The 18,195-nt window shown below is 22.8% G+C and overlaps 6 protein-coding genes across 6 annotated transcripts; 2 read left to right on the top strand and 4 right to left on the bottom strand. All coding sequences in view use genetic code 6, as the record gives it.

Moving 5' to 3' along the window:
• Positions 1–878: 878 nt before the first annotated feature.
• Positions 879–4,441, bottom strand: TTHERM_00670890 (B-box zinc finger protein). The gene is made up of 3 exons (XM_001026410.2): positions 4,239–4,441; positions 1,655–4,131; positions 879–1,600 (listed from the first exon to the last, which is right to left on the bottom strand). Exons 1-3 carry the CDS (start codon positions 4,388–4,390, stop codon positions 987–989), a joined length of 3,243 nt encoding a protein of 1,080 aa, XP_001026410.2. The 5' UTR covers positions 4,391–4,441; the 3' UTR covers positions 879–986.
• A 202-nt stretch (positions 4,442–4,643) lies between these two features.
• Positions 4,644–4,799, top strand: TTHERM_00670880 (hypothetical protein; the record flags this gene model as incomplete). The annotated part of the gene is made up of 1 exon (XM_001026409.1): positions 4,644–4,799. The coding sequence occupies one exon, from the start codon at positions 4,644–4,646 to the stop codon at positions 4,797–4,799; it is 156 nt and encodes a 51-aa protein (XP_001026409.1).
• Positions 4,800–5,949: 1,150 nt separating this feature from the next.
• TTHERM_00670870 (hypothetical protein) lies at positions 5,950–6,582 on the bottom strand (the record flags this gene model as incomplete). The annotated part of the gene is made up of 1 exon (XM_001026408.1): positions 5,950–6,582. One exon carries the CDS (start codon positions 6,580–6,582, stop codon positions 5,950–5,952), a length of 633 nt encoding a protein of 210 aa, XP_001026408.1.
• A 25-nt stretch (positions 6,583–6,607) lies between these two features.
• On the top strand, positions 6,608–7,024 carry TTHERM_000670869 (transmembrane protein, putative; the record flags this gene model as incomplete). Its single annotated transcript, XM_012800670.1, has 1 exon — positions 6,608–7,024. One exon carries the CDS (start codon positions 6,608–6,610, stop codon positions 7,022–7,024), a length of 417 nt encoding a protein of 138 aa, XP_012656124.1.
• A 1,780-nt stretch (positions 7,025–8,804) lies between these two features.
• Positions 8,805–12,812, bottom strand: TTHERM_00670860 (Serine/Threonine kinase domain protein; the record flags this gene model as incomplete). The annotated part of the gene is made up of 10 exons (XM_001026407.2): positions 8,805–9,450; positions 9,506–9,815; positions 9,950–10,531; positions 10,592–10,834; positions 10,897–11,329; positions 11,390–11,485; positions 11,578–11,797; positions 11,880–11,965; positions 12,159–12,346; positions 12,587–12,812. 10 exons carry the CDS (start codon positions 12,810–12,812, stop codon positions 8,805–8,807), a joined length of 3,030 nt encoding a protein of 1,009 aa, XP_001026407.2.
• Positions 12,813–14,729: 1,917 nt separating this feature from the next.
• On the bottom strand, positions 14,730–17,350 carry TTHERM_00670850 (hypothetical protein; the record flags this gene model as incomplete). Its single annotated transcript, XM_001026406.2, has 3 exons — positions 14,730–15,502; positions 15,559–17,017; positions 17,258–17,350. 3 exons carry the CDS (start codon positions 17,348–17,350, stop codon positions 14,730–14,732), a joined length of 2,325 nt encoding a protein of 774 aa, XP_001026406.2.
• Between the last annotated feature and the right edge of the window lie 845 nt (positions 17,351–18,195).

Raw genomic sequence — 18,195 nt, 5'->3', positions numbered from 1 at the left:
AAAAAGTTAAGCCATATCTTTTATAGAAAGTGAGTAATTTTATTTTCTAAATTTAGTGATATCTTCTTAGTAAATTAAATTATGAGCTATTAATTTTAGAAGTTAACCCAGAATAGTTAATATTTATTCACACAAATTAAAAAGTGGTTCTAAAGGTTATAAATTTTAGTATTTACAATGCTATTTCATTTCTAGTAATTAAGTAGTGCTCAAATCCAATTCATATTGAAATATATTATATAAAAATATGAATTAAGTTTTACTAAATTGTTATTATGATAAATGCGCTTATATTTCAATCCAATAATTTGTGGTTAAAATGATAAATAAATTTAGTATTAAAATTTCTTAAATTAATCACAGCTCAAGTCGCTAAAAATAAAACTTTATTAAATGTTTTTTGAATTAAGGTTTTTTATCCGACCCTATCAAATTGAATTTAAGAGAATAAATTATAAAATTTTAACATTAAAATGAATTAATTTTTTAATTATTTGCAATTAATCCATTATTTTCCTTCTATCATTTCAAATTTTAACATTAATTTGACATAAAAATTCTAACGATATTATTCACATCTATTTAAATATAATTAACGATTCTTTTTTGTCATAAATAATTGTCTAATTTAATTGCTTAAATTTTATTTAAAAATAAAATAATTAAACATTTAAAATATCAATTTTTATTATTAGGATAAAGTATATAAATTCTCATACTAACATCATTTTTATTAATTATAATTTATCATTTTTAATCAAGTATTTAAATTAAAATATAAAAAAATATTTATATTTATATCACTGCATAATCTGTCTTAATAACCCAATCAAAGTTAATACTAAATTTTTGAATTAATTAAAATATTATTTATTATTTTAGAGAAGTTAGTTTTTTATAAATTTATAAATGAGAAATAACATTATTTATTTAAAATAAAAATTATATGTACATATTTTTATATATTTATATTTATTCTATAGAAATCATTTGTTTTATAAAAATTAATTCTAATTGAATACAGGTTTTTTTTATGAGCTTTTAGATCTTTTATTAAATTTTTCTTCAAGTAAAGCATAATAAGATACATTTTAAATATTTTTTACTAAGTCATTCATTCTACGATCTTGTGGAGGTGTTTGGCATTTTTATATTTCTTTGAAGCATTCCTATTATTGTTTTTTATTGGAAAATTTCGTGCTACGGCTTACTATCAGCTTTGCATAAGAAGAAGAATGTGTATTAATTCCTTATTATTGTAAAACAGATTATGCTTACTGTTGCTAGCTTTATATTTATTATAGTTGCTATTATTACTATAAATTTTATTAATTTTAATTTGAGTTATGGTGAGAAATTTATCTTGGAGTTTACTTTTTGCAATGCTCAAATTGTACATCTAGAAAATCTCGGTGATATTAGATATTATTGTTATTTATTAAGTCTTTCCCTACGATCATCTGTTACTATCCTAATTTTTAATTGTGTTTATATGGAGAGGGAGTCTAATTTCTTGATTTAGGATTTTTAATTTGCTGATTTAAATTTTATTCTGGAAAAGGATTGCAGCTGATAAAATTACTACCAATTTGCTAGATTCCTTAGTTTTATAGTAAATTTAATTAAGAATTGTTCTATAATATTTATTAGTTACTATTTCCTTCCAGAGATGTTGTTGAAGATTTCTAATTTGAAGGTTAATTTTTTTAGACTGGAGTTTGCTATGGTTAATTCATATTTTGTTAATAAAAATTAGCTTAGTTCATCTATGCTGGTGTTAACAATTAAATTTAAGACTTTGATGCAGAGTTAGCTAAAGATCCTAGCTAAATAGCCTAATAATTGTTATTTACATTTCCTTTTTTATTACTGTCAAAGTTTGCTTTTGAGTTACTGTGAGAAATAACTGCGTTTTGTTTTTGTGAAGAGGAAGTGTGAGATCCTACTTATGCAGAATGACCATTTTGTGAAGTATTAGGATCTCTGATATTAAGATCATTAATTACTTTTCCAAAAGATTATATTTCTTAAATAATAGTGCTTCTGTTATTTTTGAAATCACAGATGTAAATATCATTTTTATTAATTTACTTAAATGAAAAATCAATGTTTTTCAAGGTATTTCTTATCATTGAGTAAATCGAAAAAACATAAAGGGTTAAGTTTTAATTTGTATTTTTATCACAATCTTTATATTCTCTAATGCAGCTTTTTAGATAATGTAAATCATTTAGCATCTGGTCGTATTCTTTCAATCTTTCCTCAAATATTGTTTAAATCTACGTTTGAATTTTTTTTTCTTATTCAACCAAAATTTTTTAGATTTCTGTGAATTCTCTACTCACACTTTCGCATAAGTATGAATAGCCTTCTTTCAAAATGTTTTTATTAGAATTACAAATCTTTAAAGAATTTTCAATTAACTAAAGCTTCTCTTTAGCCTCAAGTTTGAATTGTTAGTTTTCTTTTTTTATTTAATCCATACTGCGCTTGAGTGGTGCTACTCTGTGTCTCTTGTGCTTATCATTTTAATACAAGCAATTTACACAGAGAAGAGATTTGTCATCTTGGCAATAGAGTTAAACATAGTCATTATGTTCTTTACAAACAAGAGGTTTATCTGGATTAATGCTGCCAGCTCCATTAGTTACAATTACTTAAGGACCTATCTATATATGATTGATTTGACCCTAGCTGTCGTTATTGTTTATAGAATATTGCTCAGCTCCATCTTGATAAAATTTATGATCGAATTAATCTCTAGAAAAATACTAATTCTTTTATTCTTCAGAATTTTCCAGCTAATTATTATTAATATTTTCATGGTTTTTAGAGTTTATTTAATCAACCATAATTGTTTAACCCTCATCATTTGGCAAAAAGAGATTTTGGCGATTTAAATTATTTTAGTATTCCTAAATCTATTGATTATATTAAAAGTCTATTTGCTAATTATTTTCAGGGGAAAATTACAATTTTTAAATAACATTAGGCTAATATTTATTTTAATCTAGATTGCTCTCTATTTCTAAATATTCTTGTTACTGCTTATTTTGATGATTTGGAAACTTCACAACATTGTTATTGTTGTTTGATTAAAAGATTTAAAAGTCTGATGAACTTTATTATGTATTATCTTATTCTCTCTTGAGAAAGTTATTTTTATCAGGTAGCTATTTAAATCTGTTTGCATTATTTCTGGCATGCTGTGGATAATAATGAGGGTTAATTATGATCCCAGTCTGTGGATTATTGCTAGAAACACGAATTTGTATAGAGCTTGTTTAATTTTGGTTTGTTCTACTATCGTTGGAAGGGTTATTGTGAACAGATTTCTTTTTCAAGTAATTCTCTCCTTACATAATACTCTACTTGGCATTTCCACTGCTAAATCCCTATTTCAAATTATCTTGTAACTGAATTAAACTATCATCCTCGTAGTATAATAACTATTACTGCTTTGTAACTGGCTAATTAAACATTTCTTTGTGAAGCTAATCGCTCTTCTGGAACTAAAACTCTTATTAGCTATTTTCATCAAACTAGTTATCTAAGAGTTAACTTTGCAGTTCATTTTATGCAAGCTAACCTTAGTTTTCAACAAGCTATGATTATGCAAAATCCTATTATAAATCATTCAATCTCATTACCTAGTCATCCTGTTGGTATTCCTAATTTTTAGTTTACTGAACTTAATTAAAATGATCATAATCTATTCTTTAGTTTTATTATAAGTTAGTATCTATTGGTTAAATTGAAAAATTCCCTTAATTTTGTTATATTTAATAGTTAAAGGTGTTTAAATGCAAATCATCTTCTTCAGGTATATTTTGAAATTAAAAGTCTTCATCAGCAATTTCGTTCTGCAGCATTTATGGCTATTAATCTTAATCTAAAGTTTAAAAGTCTTTATTTATGTAATACCCTTGTTCCTATTCCTTACTCTTGCTTAAATTAGAGCTATATTCGCTACCAACATTACCACTACTAATCTATTAATTGTTAGGAGCATTTAATAAATAATTTTCTTTTAATTCAATATTATTTTTAGCAATTTCTTGGTTCAAATTATAAATATTCGATGTTTAAGTAACAGCCTTGCATGAAGGACACACTATTGTATTTAATTCTCTATTTTAATTTAAAAAATTAATATGATTTGGGCTCTCTTTTCTATTACTTTTTTGTAAAATAGTCAATTAAAATTTAAATTTTCAGTCTAATAAGTTTAATATTACTCAATCCTTTCCTTTTTATTTAATTTTTCAGCACACTTAAAGCAGATCTAATGCTAACAATGAAGCGTTAATGGATATGAGGCTCTATTTTTGCAATTTGAGCATAAAACTTTGACACTATTGCTATTTTAATTACTGTTTAAGCTTATCATTTTAAATTAATAATAGTGAATCTTGATAATCTCTTACTTATACTTTTTCTTAAAGAATCAAACAATTATCTAATTAAAATTTTATAGCAAAAGATTTACGTTAATCTTTTCATAATTATTATTTTTACTTGATCGACTTAATTAAATTTGTTTTGATTTTACCAAACTCTTAACAAATTTTGAAATGCAATAATTATAAACATAACATTTTGGATATTTTTTGAATGAAAAAAAAATAAGTAAATTTATTTAAATGAATGGCTCAGCTGCTTTGATTTAATATTTAAACATGAAAATGTTCAGTTAAATAAACTAAAAGCTCTAACTTTATAAAAACAAGTAGAATATTTAAAAAATATATGAATTCCTAAGAACAGCTTCATATTCATAATCATCAATTTTAATTTGAAAAAAATAATAATTTTGAATTGCTTATTAAAAAAAAAAAAAAGCTTTGGTATTTTTTGATATGGTTTTAGAAATAAAAAATAAATTTATGAAGAAAGCATGTCTTTAATAGCTTTTAAGTATAAAAAAATAGATATTTTTTCTTGATATTAAATTTAATAGTTAAAATGATAAAATAGTATTAACAATTATATATAAAATATTAATTATATAAATAATAATTTTAAACTTTAAAATTAGTTGATGAATTAATTACTTGATAAATTAATGAATTTGTTTATTTATTAGAATATCTAAATGTTTATTAATAACCAATTAAGCTGCTATTTATTACTGCTAACTTTATTTGACATGATATCAATCATTCACTATAAAATTATTCTATGATTTAATGTCAATTGTTCATTATTATTTTTTTTCTTCTTGCTTTGGTTTCTATGGAACAATTTAAAGATGATTTATTATTATATTATTTTTAAGCATAAAATTCTATTATTTTTAATTTTATTGATTATTAAAGGTTTGCTTTAATATTTGATAGTTTTTTAGTATTTAATGTTCATAAATTTCAATAAAAAAGTATATATAAATAGCTCCATGTATTTATAATAGCTGTTTTATTTTATTATATTTTTTAGAACCTATGAAGCAGTCAATTTCAATTAACTTTTTGGAATTCTAAAGTTTTGATTTTTATAAGGAGTTGTAATAAATAAATAAAGGTAAATTTATAATTTTTTTTAAGTATAGTGATAGTTGGTAGAGATTTGAGCTAATATTATTTTTTTTTTAGTTAAATTGTACATAACATCATATCAGATTTTTAATTTTTTTGTAATAAAAAATTCCATCTAATTTGATCTTTTTTACTTTTTTATGATTGCAAGAAAGTATGAAGTAATTAATTATAATTTTCTTTTTAATAATTTTTTAATATTTTTTGTCTTTATATTATTATTTTCCTTTATATTTTTTATAAATTTTCTTTAATATTTTATATTTTTTTATATTTAGTTATAGCTTGTTTTCTTTTTTCTTATTCAGTATTTACAAAATTAAAAAAATAGATTGTTTTGATTGATTGATTGCTTGACTGACTGATGTATTGATTGTATTAAACTATTCCCAAAGATTTATTTGTAGCAAACATCTCAGCTATGATATTAATTAATAAAGGTAGAAGAGCAAGATTCTAGCTGCATAAAGGCAATTTCAATTTCTTATAACACTAATTATGGATCTAAGACTTTAAAGTTTTCACTGTTTTATTACAATATGATATCTGTTAAGTGTTGAGATTAAATTGCGTCTGTAAGCATTTCTAGGTCTTTACCATGAGGATTTATAGAATCTTTTCTTAACCTTGTTATATCTTCCTTTTAAGACTCTAGTTTTGGTACAGGAGTAGATAATTCTTCACTGTAAAAAAATGGTTCTATAGTATTACCAAAAGGACAAAATTCATAATATTAATCAGTATCAAAGCTAATTCTTTGTTTTTGTATGCTTTAACTTTTGTTATAAGCACTTGCGCAAGTCGAGTATGAAATATTCTCACTTTTTTAAGGAGTTGATACCCCACAGCCATTGCAATTATTTTTTAGAGTCTCTCTATTAGGTGTCAAAATAAGATAGCTTTAAAGATTCATCCCTTCTTTTTGAGGCAGAGGAGAACATATTTTTATATGGGTATGCTAATCTGATAGCTTATGCTTTTATGTTTTTCTTTCAGGTGTTCGCACTTAAAATATACTGTCGAATGTATCAGATTTCGTTCTACTCATTAATTAGATTAGAAAATAAATATTGATGAAGGTTGGCTTTCTGATTCAGATATTTTAAGTTGTATTAGATATTGCTATTGATGGGTTTTTTGTTTCCTATTATGCAGTTATTTACTTAAGGATTTTGATACAGGTCTAAGATATATAGATATATAGATTTTAAAGTGCTGGAAGGATAAAACCAATCAATACACAATATTTCTAGTTAAATTAAGAGTTTTTAAAAAGCAAGCTACAATAAATTTATTTATTGACAGTATCAATAAAATTTTTTTATTTTGTTCAAAATATTAATTAGCTATTGGAAAAATTCAACAGTCGATAAGTTACTCTGTTAAAATACTGTAGTTATTCCCTTGAATTTTTTTAATTGTTCACAATGGTGTTTTTACACTCTGAAATATTGCAACTAATTAGATCAAAACTATCTCAAATGGTTTGATATATTTTGGTAAAGATCGAGGTTTTCTTTTTTACAAAAACCTTCACTACTCGCAATTCTTTACTATATAGATAAATATAAACTCTCTTGTGTAAAGTTTTTTAAAAAGAAAAGGGAGAGCGAGTAATTTTAGTTTGCTGTCTGTCTGTCAATGTGCAGATTTTTTATCAGGTTTGTTATATTAAACTAAGTTTGAATGCAATTTTTGTTTTTTTGCTATTTATCTTTTGGATAGATAAGGTTATCTTCAATCAATAATTATATTAATTTTTATATTTTTAATTACTAATAGCAGGATCAGAAAATTTTATTTGTTATTAATTTCACCTTCTTCAAGAACTTATCTATCTATCTTTCCATTAATTAATTAATCGAAGTACTTACTTCAATTAATTGATTTCTTAATATGCTTTATCAATTGGAATTTGTTATTATAATATATTATCTTTTTGAATGATTTTTATTGATTGTAAATGTTATATGTTATTTATAACTTTTGGATTTATAATTCGAACAAAAATTTAATTGTTATAATTATGCACAAAATTCATTCAAAAAAAAAGCAACAAACATTTTTTACATTTTATTTAAAAATAAATAAATTAATAATTATCCTCATATTAATAGTATCATTTGATAAATAAATATATCCTAATTTGATACTTTATACTAAATAGTTCTTTGTTTGTTTTTTATTATATGTTATTTTTATTTTGACACTAATTAATTAAATTAGTTAAAAAGTTGATGAATTCAAATTTAAACCAGGTTTATTTCATATCTTTCAAATTTTATCTAAAATTTGCATAGTCGTGATAGCCAGCTAGTTTTTTATTTCATAGTGTTAGAAATTAAAGTTGTGAATCTGTTTAATGAAAATTAACTTACATGATTTTTTTTATTACTTATAAAAAAGATAAAAATTGAAAATTATTTAATATTTCTAAAAAATTTTCCATTTAAAATATATTAAAATAATTGAAAATTTTTTTTTTTAATTTAACTTAACCTTTTGTAATGACATAATAGCAATTTTAAGATGGACCCTTTTTTGTTTTTAAATTTATTCTAAAATAAATATTTAACTTTTAGCTAATTTTTTATTTAAAAAATGTTAGAATTATTTTTATTTATATTTAAAAAATAATTTTTAAAATTCAAAATTAAATAAAAATAACATTTTTGGCTTAATGAATGTAAAATTAAATACAAAAAACTGGAATAAAAAAATTTGATATTTTTATTTAAAAAGTAAAAAATATAAGAAGGGAAAAGAAACACTAAAATAAATGTAAATTAATTTGTAAGAAACGGAATTAAATTTAAAAAAATGAATTAAAAAGAAATAGATAATATTTACTGAAATTAGAAGAAATTAAAGAAGAAAAACATAATAACTTGATATAGTATATGTACAAATTATCAAATTTTAATTATATTTATAGCATTACTCAATAAAAGAATTCAACAAAGTGAACTATTTTAATATACTTTGTAAAAATATAAAAGAGTCCTAAATTTTTGTCTGTTTAATTTACAGACAAATTCATAGTTATTTTTCATGAAATGCTTTATTATTTGAGTAATAGAGGGATTTTTTTAATTAATTTTATTATATTACTTAATTATTATTTATTTATTTACTTACTTATTTACTTGCTTAATGTTTGTTTATATTCTTTAGCAATTTATTCTCACTATTTTACCAATTAATTAATATTAGTTAGTTAGTTAGTTATTTTTAGGGAAAAATTAATTATAAAGATTTTTCATTCATTTTTCAATAGATTTATTTACGATTATATTATTAATTTTAATTCTTTGTTGTATAGTTAGAAGAAATATATGCCGCAGGTCCATTATAAGTATTATTTAAATTGAAAGAGTTATTTAAGTTGTAGTTGTTGTTATTATTTCCTTATTAAATATTTTTATTCTTTTCTAGTTTGTTCAGGATATTTTGCAAAGGACTACTTTTTCCTCTTCTATGACTTTATGAACTCGATTTCGTGGTGTTTGAGCTTTGAATACTTGATGGAACAATATTACAGTTTATATTTGAGTTTGAATATCCATTATGCTAAAAGCTGCTATTTAGCTGTTATGTAATTTATATTTATTATTGTTAACTAAGCTGTAGCTGAGCATAATTTCCTAAATCGAATGAATAATTGTTCGAATTAGTTGTATTATTTTTTAAAGATGAATTTAATCCAAGAGTTGGGTTATTTATTGTTATGTTATTATGGAATCCTGAAGTATTAAGGGAAGTATTGCAGTTATCAATTCCTAATATACGATAACCAGAAGTATTGCAATCATCAAAAGGCTCTGTAGATTTTCCTCTTTCTCTTTCGATTGGAGAAACTCCTTTACGTTCTTGAGTAACACCTCTCACTTTATTGCCAGTTTACTACTACTTTTACCTTTAGTATATGTTTAATAAATAAATCTTATGAATTAAATTATAAAATTAGTTACCTTTAAGAGGCATGAGACTTAGATTCTCTTCCCTAGCTGTAGCCACGAGAGGGTAGAGTGGATTGAGGATGTCCACTTTACATGTTTTAATTATTTGTAAAATTTGCATTCATATTATTAGGGTTCTTCTTTATGTTTGCAAATCTCATTCTCTGTCCAAGAGTTCCAGGAATATTAAACTATTGACGGGATGATTCGTTGCTGTTATTAATAAATGAGCAGTCATTCTAATTACCACTACTATTTATTCCATTATTTGATCCATTTTTAATTGATCTTTTCTAGTTTGTTTCTTTTATTTTATTGCGAACTATTTTTCATAAATAAAAAATTTATAAAATTAAAATATTTAGGTGAAATAAATATTTTAATAATCATTTTGATTAAATTAGTCTGTTTAAAATTAAATATTTGTTTGTTTATTTATTTAATTAATTATTTTACGCTTTTCCATAGGATCTTTACCATTGGCTCTTGGAGAATTATTAAAAGAAGAGTCTGCATATTGAGGAATTTTATTAAGAATACTGTTATCAACTGATTTTAGTGTTTCATTTAAGTAAGATATTTGAATTGTGTTATTTTATGAGGGAGTATTTCTGGCTCCTGTGTTAGAGTAATTATAGTGATTGTTTTAAGCATAAGGGGCGTATTGCTATGAAGAATGCTTGTAAGGTGACTAAGTGCCTGAAGTTAATGCTGAGTTAGCTTAGAAATAATTGTTTTATTAAAGCTATTATTGCTAGTATATAATTTATTATTGAATTGATTGTTGATTAGTTTAAGAGTGGATATTCATTTAAGGATATGGGTGAACATTTGGATTTGCTATTTAGTTTCCATCGAATACATAATTGTTATTAGCAACAGGCTTTGTTGTGTTAGGATACTAGTTCTCAGAGTTGTATGATAATTTATTGGTTTGAATAGAGTTTCTCTTACTTGATTTATAGCTTGGATATTTACTATTTGCAGTTGACTTTTAGTCGATAGTCATTGAAGTATTATTCGTGTTTTCCTTTTTGTCTATTTATATATTATTATTTATATATAAAAGATTAAATAAAAAAGATGAATTTTGTTTACATTAGTTGGCTTAGTTTAGCTAGGCTGTATTGTTGTTTAAGATATTATCTACATCCTTTGAGGCAGAATTTTAAGAGGAGCACAACTTACTGTTCAAGTTATTTGCGTTGGTATAGCTATAGGAGTGATCTCTTGATTCTTTTCTAGAGTTAAGGACGCTATTCTTACAGCGAGTGTCATTTTGGTTTTCTTTTTCTTCATGTGTACTGATTAAATCACTTCCATATTATTCTTTGTGAGGAGCTTTTTTTTTTTGAAAAAATTAATTTTTAATTGAAGATAAATTGATTTAATTAATTATTTACTTTTAGCTGGTCTCTTATTAGGAAGTAATAGGGAAGAGTCGAAATCATCTGAGCAGATATCAGCTACAGATTTTCCTCCATTTTTAATATGCTTTTTGAGGAGTAAATAGTAACATGTCGTAACATGATTATGCTTATTAGCATCTATGCATTTTTAAGCATAATCTAAATTGAAACTAAAACTTTCTAATTATTTCAAAATGTCCATATCAACAGGAATTCTATTATAACCAACGATGATTCCTTCAGGAGTCTTATTTAGTTTATATTGATTGCACCAAGGGTGATTTCTGATTTCTTCAATAGTGAAACGTTTTTATGGGTCAGTATTTAATATACTCTTAAGTAAATCGCGGGCTTCATTAGATACATTCTTTGGGACTGTAAAATCTCCTGCAGTAATTTTCTTATACAAATTAGCAGTAACAGGATCCTATAATTATTTTTTATATATTTGTTATTAGTTTTGATAAAAGTGAAAAAATGTTATTACTTCAAAAGGTAGATAACCACAAATTAAGGCAAATAGAATAACACCACAACTCCAAATATCTACTCCAAGACCATTATATCTTTTTCCTGTAATCATCTATTTGATTGATAAATAATAAAAAATGAAAAAATTATCATTTTGTTAAAAAGTAAAAATTAACAAAATCAAAATAAGAAGCAAAAATGTACCTCAGGAGCTGCATAACATGGAGAACCACAGGCAGTTTTTAACAATTCGTTTTTTTTGTATGTATTTGATAAACCAAAATCAACAATTTTAATTGATTTGTCATGGTTTAAAAGCAAATTCTCTGGTTTCATATCTCTATGAACTATATTTAATTTGTGAATATATTCAATTCCTGAAATAATCTGTTAAAAGAATCTTGCAGCTTCTCTTTCTTTTACTCTTATTTTAAAGTAAAAATTAAATAAGAAAATGAGCTATCTCAAATTTAGCAAAGCAAACTAAATTTTAATAAAAAACTTACCTCTAATTTGCTACTATATAATCAAACAATTCTCCACCTGAAGCATATTCCATGATTAAAAAGAGTTACTTAGGTGTTTCTATGATCTACATTTTTAATAAAAAATTTTCGTTAGAATTTTATTAATAACTTATTAATTGCTAAGCAATGCTTAATCTGTTAAAAGTAAAAAAATGAAATGATTTTCATTAAATTTAACCAATTTTTATTGCCGTTTCTAAAAAAATGTATTTTTCAATCTAATTCTGATTCATTTTGCAATTTATTTTAAGTTATTACCTCGTAAAGCTAGATGATGTTAGAGTGACGAAGAAGCTTAAGAATATGAATTTCTCTTGATACTCTTTCAACGTCAGAAACATCAATAATACGATCTTTTTCTAAAATTTTAATGGCTACTTTTTCACCAGTTAAGATATGAGTTGCTAGCTTTACTTTACCAAAGGTACCCTCACCTAACTTTTTACCTATTTTTTTATGCAAAATAACTTAAAAATTTATCTCACATTTTATTTTTGTTTAACAGAAATATTAATTTCTTTAAGTTCAAAAAATTTCACTTTAACTTTGTAAAGCATATAAAAAGTAAATGAGAACAAATCAAAAACAACAAAAAAATTAAGAATTATTAATGACAACAAAAGGAATGTCAGCCAATATTCGCTAATCAAAAAATAGAAAATTAATTATTAACAGCTATTATTTACCTAATATGTAGTGCCCAATAGATTTCGATTTTTTATCTTCTGGAACTACAGGAATTCCATTTTTTATCAAAGGGTTTTCAATTTTAATACCATTAGCATTAATGCTTTCATTGTTTTTCGTTGATTAAGTGGTTTAATTTTAACGCTCGCGGTTTTCTTCTAGTGGAAGAACTACATTGTTGTTATTAGTGGATTTCTCCGTTGCTGATTCATTTTGTTGGACCATCTATATCTACACTAATACTTTATAATTATAAACTTAAATCCAATATTATTAGATCTTTCAATATTTATTTTATTCCTTTTAACAACTTTCCCTTTTTTTAATCACTTTTTGTTATTATTAAATAATTAATCTTTTTTTTTGTTTCTTTTTTATTCAAACTATAATTTAATTATACACTTTTTTTCATTTACTTTTTTCATAAGTTGTTATAAACCTTAATTATTCACCTAATTATATAAATCTTTAATTAGCACCATTTTTATATTCATCTTTACTTTCATCAAAAAAAGATGTTACCATTGGTTGTATTTAATTGTTTTTTTTTCAATTGATTTTTTATAAACCACTGAAATTTTCTTTTTGATTGTTAAAAAACTATTAATTTGGGTTTATTTCTTTCTAATGAGAGTATTAATTTATTTATTGTCTTCATTTATTAATTATTGTTAGCATTATTAATTAAATAGGAAATTAAATTAAAATGTGTCACTATTTACCATTAAATAAATTATTTCCTAAAACTAAAATTCTTTTTAAATTTTTATAGATAGATATACATATTTATAATTTCAATATTTATGACAATATAAAGATAATAAATATATACCAGTAACAAAAGGAAAAATCAATAGTTTTGGTAAAAATGAAATAGAAATAAATTACTAATATTAAAATTGTAAAACTGCATTAAATACTAGCAATTTGTTTGCAGTCCTGAATTGTAAAAACCATTAATTGAACTTAATAATAGGATTAAATAATTTAAAATGTAATAATAAATAAACATGTTAAATAATTAACATATGAAAAAAAAAAATTATAAAAGAATATAAATTTAAATGTCAAGTAAAGTAATAAAAAATCTACAAATACAAGTTAATAAGCTTTCAATTTACATTTATTAATTTTATAATGTACCAACATATTTAATTATAAATTATTTTTAGTTTTACTTTATTGTTAGTTGTTTCTTTTAGTTTAACTGTTTATTTTTCTGCAAAATTTGCTTGAAATAAAATTTCTTAAATAATTTATTTATCTAACTTACAATTAACTAATTCATTAATTTACTGACAAAGTAAACAAATTATTATCACTCAAACATTAACATTATTGTATTCTCTTTGATTTAATTTATTACTTTTTATTTATGTAAGTAGTATATATATATATATGAAATGGGTAGAGAGTAAAATATTTATAATTTAAAAAAATAAAATAAATGAATATGACTTAATTATATTTTTTCTTTTCATTAAAAAGTTTTTTTAAGTGATGTGATATAAATATCAGCATCATTTATATAGAATAGAATAAATATGATTAAAATATTTAAAGTATTTTCTGTTTATATATTTAATATTTTAATTATAAAAATACTCATAAATTTTACACCTCAAAGTAAATTAACTTTTATAAAGGTAATTCAGTTAATAAAATCATAAAGATCAGCTTATTGGTGTAAATTATATTTATAATTTACTTTTGTATTTTTAAATATAAAAAAACTAAATTCATTAATTTTTATTTTAATAAAGCCTATTTACAAAATTTAATAAAATACATTTTAGATAAATTAATTTTATTTTGAAATATTAAATTATTTATTTTATTATATTAGATGGAATATACTCTTTGTTTGTTTGTTTATTAGTTAGTTTTTTTGTTTGTGCAATTTTTAATAATTTTATTTTTGTTGTTTAATTTTCTGATTGCATATGATTAAAATTAAATATTTTTTTCTTGTTAGTTTGTTTGTTTATTTATTTATGAATTAATTATTAATTGGTTGTTTAAATTTTTTATTTTCATATCAACATCAACAATTTTTGGCTTAATTGGATGTAGAAAAATATAACTTTGCAGCATAAATATAACTTTATGTTCAGATATTATTTTGGTACTTACTCTATTTTTTCACTATTCATTTATATCTAACGAAGAGCAGGTTTCATATTCTACATTTTTTGGAGTTGAAAAATCTTGATGAGCTTCTTCTATTTTTGAAATGAGACTTTATTACAATATTAGACTTAATCTTTTTTTACTTGAAAAATTAAAAATTGGATTTGCTTCACCTTCTTCTGACACATTCATAGCACATTATTATCTAATATAAGAGCTCTAACTATAATTAATATCTGAAGTGATTTTATTCTTTTCTTCCTTTAATTCTAAAGACTAAACTTTTTTGTTCTAAGACAATTCTTTGCACAAATATAAAAGCTGCTTTTCTTTTAGCTTCTACTTTGACTTTTCTGCCATAGCAGCATCGTCTTCTATAGCATTACTTAGAGATTTTTTTTGTTTTAGAGAAGTAGAAGAATTTGAGTTAAAAGAGCTCATCGAGATAGGATTTTCGTCGATTAATTTTTATTTTTCTGAAATCATATTTACATTTTAGACATTGTTGCTATTTTGTAAAATTTTAGAATTTGAGTGGTTATGGTCATTTGCTTCTATTTGGAATAGTTATTAAACATAATTGTATGTGTCATCACTTGGTATTTTATTTTATTTATTTTTTTATTTTTTGGAAGTGCTAGAATTTTAGTTATTGTTATTAGTTGCACTGATTATACTAGTGTTATTCACGCTTTCTATTTCTTCTGAAACGGCCTTCATCAAATTGCTATCAATAATATTTGATTTCTGAGTGTCACATGAATGATCATCCTTTTAATCTATTTCTATACATATAAAATATTTAATCAACAAAAAACAATAAATATTATTAGCAAATTACTGGTTTAATGTGAGGAATTTTGGTTATTTAAATTTTGAGATAAATTTATTTCTGCTGAGTTCACAATCTTGCAATATTATTACATAGGGATTTATTCTTGTTGATGAGAAGAGGGTAGTTAATAATTAGATGTCAAAAAAGTATTTTTAGCTAAAATTATTTCAGAAGGGGAGGGAGAGTTTATTTTTTATTGATTCGGCGAAGGTTGTTGCTGATTATTTGAGTATTACTAAAATAATCCATTTAATTGCTTTTTTAAAGGATCATAATGAAAAGAAGCTTCTTATTCATAAGAATATTGCTAATTCTAAATGCAATTACTGTTGCTGTTATTCATACTTCTTTGAGAAGAAATATTACTAGCAGAGGAATAATTGCTTGAGGTTGTATTAGGATTAATAGGGATTTGTTAGAACTATGAAGCAGTTACTGGTACTCGATTGGTATTATGAATATAAGCGTGAGTGTTTTCTACATTTCCAAATTAGCCGATCAAACAAGGATTATTTATATTTAATCCATAATTTTATTATTAGTATGAATTGTCAATTTGGTAGGGAGTATTAATTACTGTTGATGGTAAAAGTGGTGTAGTTGTAGAATTTATTCCTTAATTTAAGTTAGAATTTATTTGGGCGTATAGCTTTTGCTACTTCTACTGATCTTTCATGCCACCATTATTAAATTAATTAAATAAATGTTCGATTTTTGAAATATTTTGAGGCACATTTTTATTTTCTTCTGAATTTAATATTTTTTGATTCTTATTTATGGCAGGGCTATTTTTAGAATTTGATTGTGGTTCATTTTTTTATTGAATGCTGATATCAAATATATCAGGGCATTGTTTAAGTAAGTTAAGATTTTGTTCATAAATTTTATCACGCTCAATAGCAAATTTGAATTAGATAGGAACCACTTATTTGCTTTCATTTTATTTATTTTGTTCTCCTTTTAGAGTATTTCCACTTTGTAACTAAACTTATTCTTCTTCTCTTGAAAGACTCAAAGCCATTCTCTTTCTTATATTGTTTTCTGAGAAAATTAAACAAGATTCATCTAGAGGAGAAGGGCATCTAAGATTATCTTGGCCTTTCTCTATTTTTCTTTGATATGGAGAAGACTTTGATTCATTTTATTTGTAACTCTAATCGTTTAAAACTTAAATTATTTAATCTTGAGGATTAGCTGATTGTAGATCTAATTAAATATTACAATTATCAGGCCAATGTTTTTTATCTTAATTTCTTGATTGCGATTCTTTATTAAATTTCAAATATTTGCTCTCCCTTTCATTTTGCTTGATGAGGTTTTAATGACTATATTTGTTATTTTTAACATTTATCTGATTTAAAATAGCTTTGCACAATTCATTTTAACTTTTTTTAATGTGATTCTATGTAAAACTGTATGCAAATAGATGGTTCTTCTCTAAGATCCAAACCAATACAAATAAGAACTATTTAATATTAATAGAATTGTTTAAAATGAAATGTTATTTATTCAAAATATAATTTCTCCCTAAGTCATCTAAGTTAAAATTTTAAATAGACTTAAATATCTCTGAAAAAATATCATCATTTTTATCTCTAAGATAATTAATGGCTTATCTAAAAGATATAAAACTCAAATAATCTTTGCATTTGACAAATAAAATTATTTCAAAAAAAGATATGCTGAAATAAAAAAATAATGTTACTAGCTTTTCACTTTAAATTTGGTATTTAATAATATCAGAACGGCATTTTTAAATAGCTTAATCAAATATTTCTAATGCCGCAATATGTTGCATAAGTTTCTTCAGTAATATATTTCTTCTTTTTTTTGATATTTAGTTCTTTTTTGTAATAATACTTTTTCCCTAAATTAAATCAAGTAAAGAAAAATTGAAGACTGAATGAACAATTAGAATGTATTTTCATTATAAATTTGTTAATCTATAGATTCTAAAGAAAGTAAAACAAAGAGAGCTAGCTATTCAAGGATATAGTTATTTATTAAACATCATCACTTTAGATAACATTTTTTATATATTTTGCTAATAGTTTACAATTATTTACAATTATTTACATAATATTTCATATTTTTTTATATTTTAATATGATCAAATTAGTACATAGATATAAAAAACAAAGTAAATTCTCCTAACCATATTAATTAGCATTTAAAAAATTTTTGGCATTCTTTGAGATACTAACACATATTTTTATTTTTCTAGTGATTACTTTTGTATTAAATTCTTCATACAATTCTCTTATTTTGATTGCAAAAATGACCAATCTTTATTTATAATACTTATAAAATTATGACTTTGTTAATTACTAAAAACTCCAATTTTCTTTGATTTTTTTTTCTCAAAACTCCTAATTTAAATTCACTTTCACAAAAAAGACTAATATTTATCTTAATTTAAAAAATGCTTACACTGTTTATTTATGAAAGTTTGTACTGAATAACAGTGGAGTAATATTCAAAGTACTTTCTACTTAATTAGTCTTTCTTAAAAGCTAAATGTTTAAAAACATATTTTTTAATAAATTAGTATAAAAAATAGAAATATTTTATCTTTAAATTGAAGCTAATTAAGTATTTTAAAATAGTTGAGCTAATTTTAGAGTAAAATATTATGATATTCTA

The sequence above is a fragment of the Tetrahymena thermophila genome (genome assembly GCF_000189635.1).
Source record: "Tetrahymena thermophila SB210 genomic scaffold scf_8254028, whole genome shotgun sequence".
Lineage (NCBI taxonomy): Eukaryota > Ciliophora > Oligohymenophorea > Hymenostomatida > Tetrahymenidae > Tetrahymena > Tetrahymena thermophila.
The sequence above is the reverse complement of the archived record's forward strand: the minus strand, read 5'-3'. Positions and strand labels throughout refer to the sequence as shown.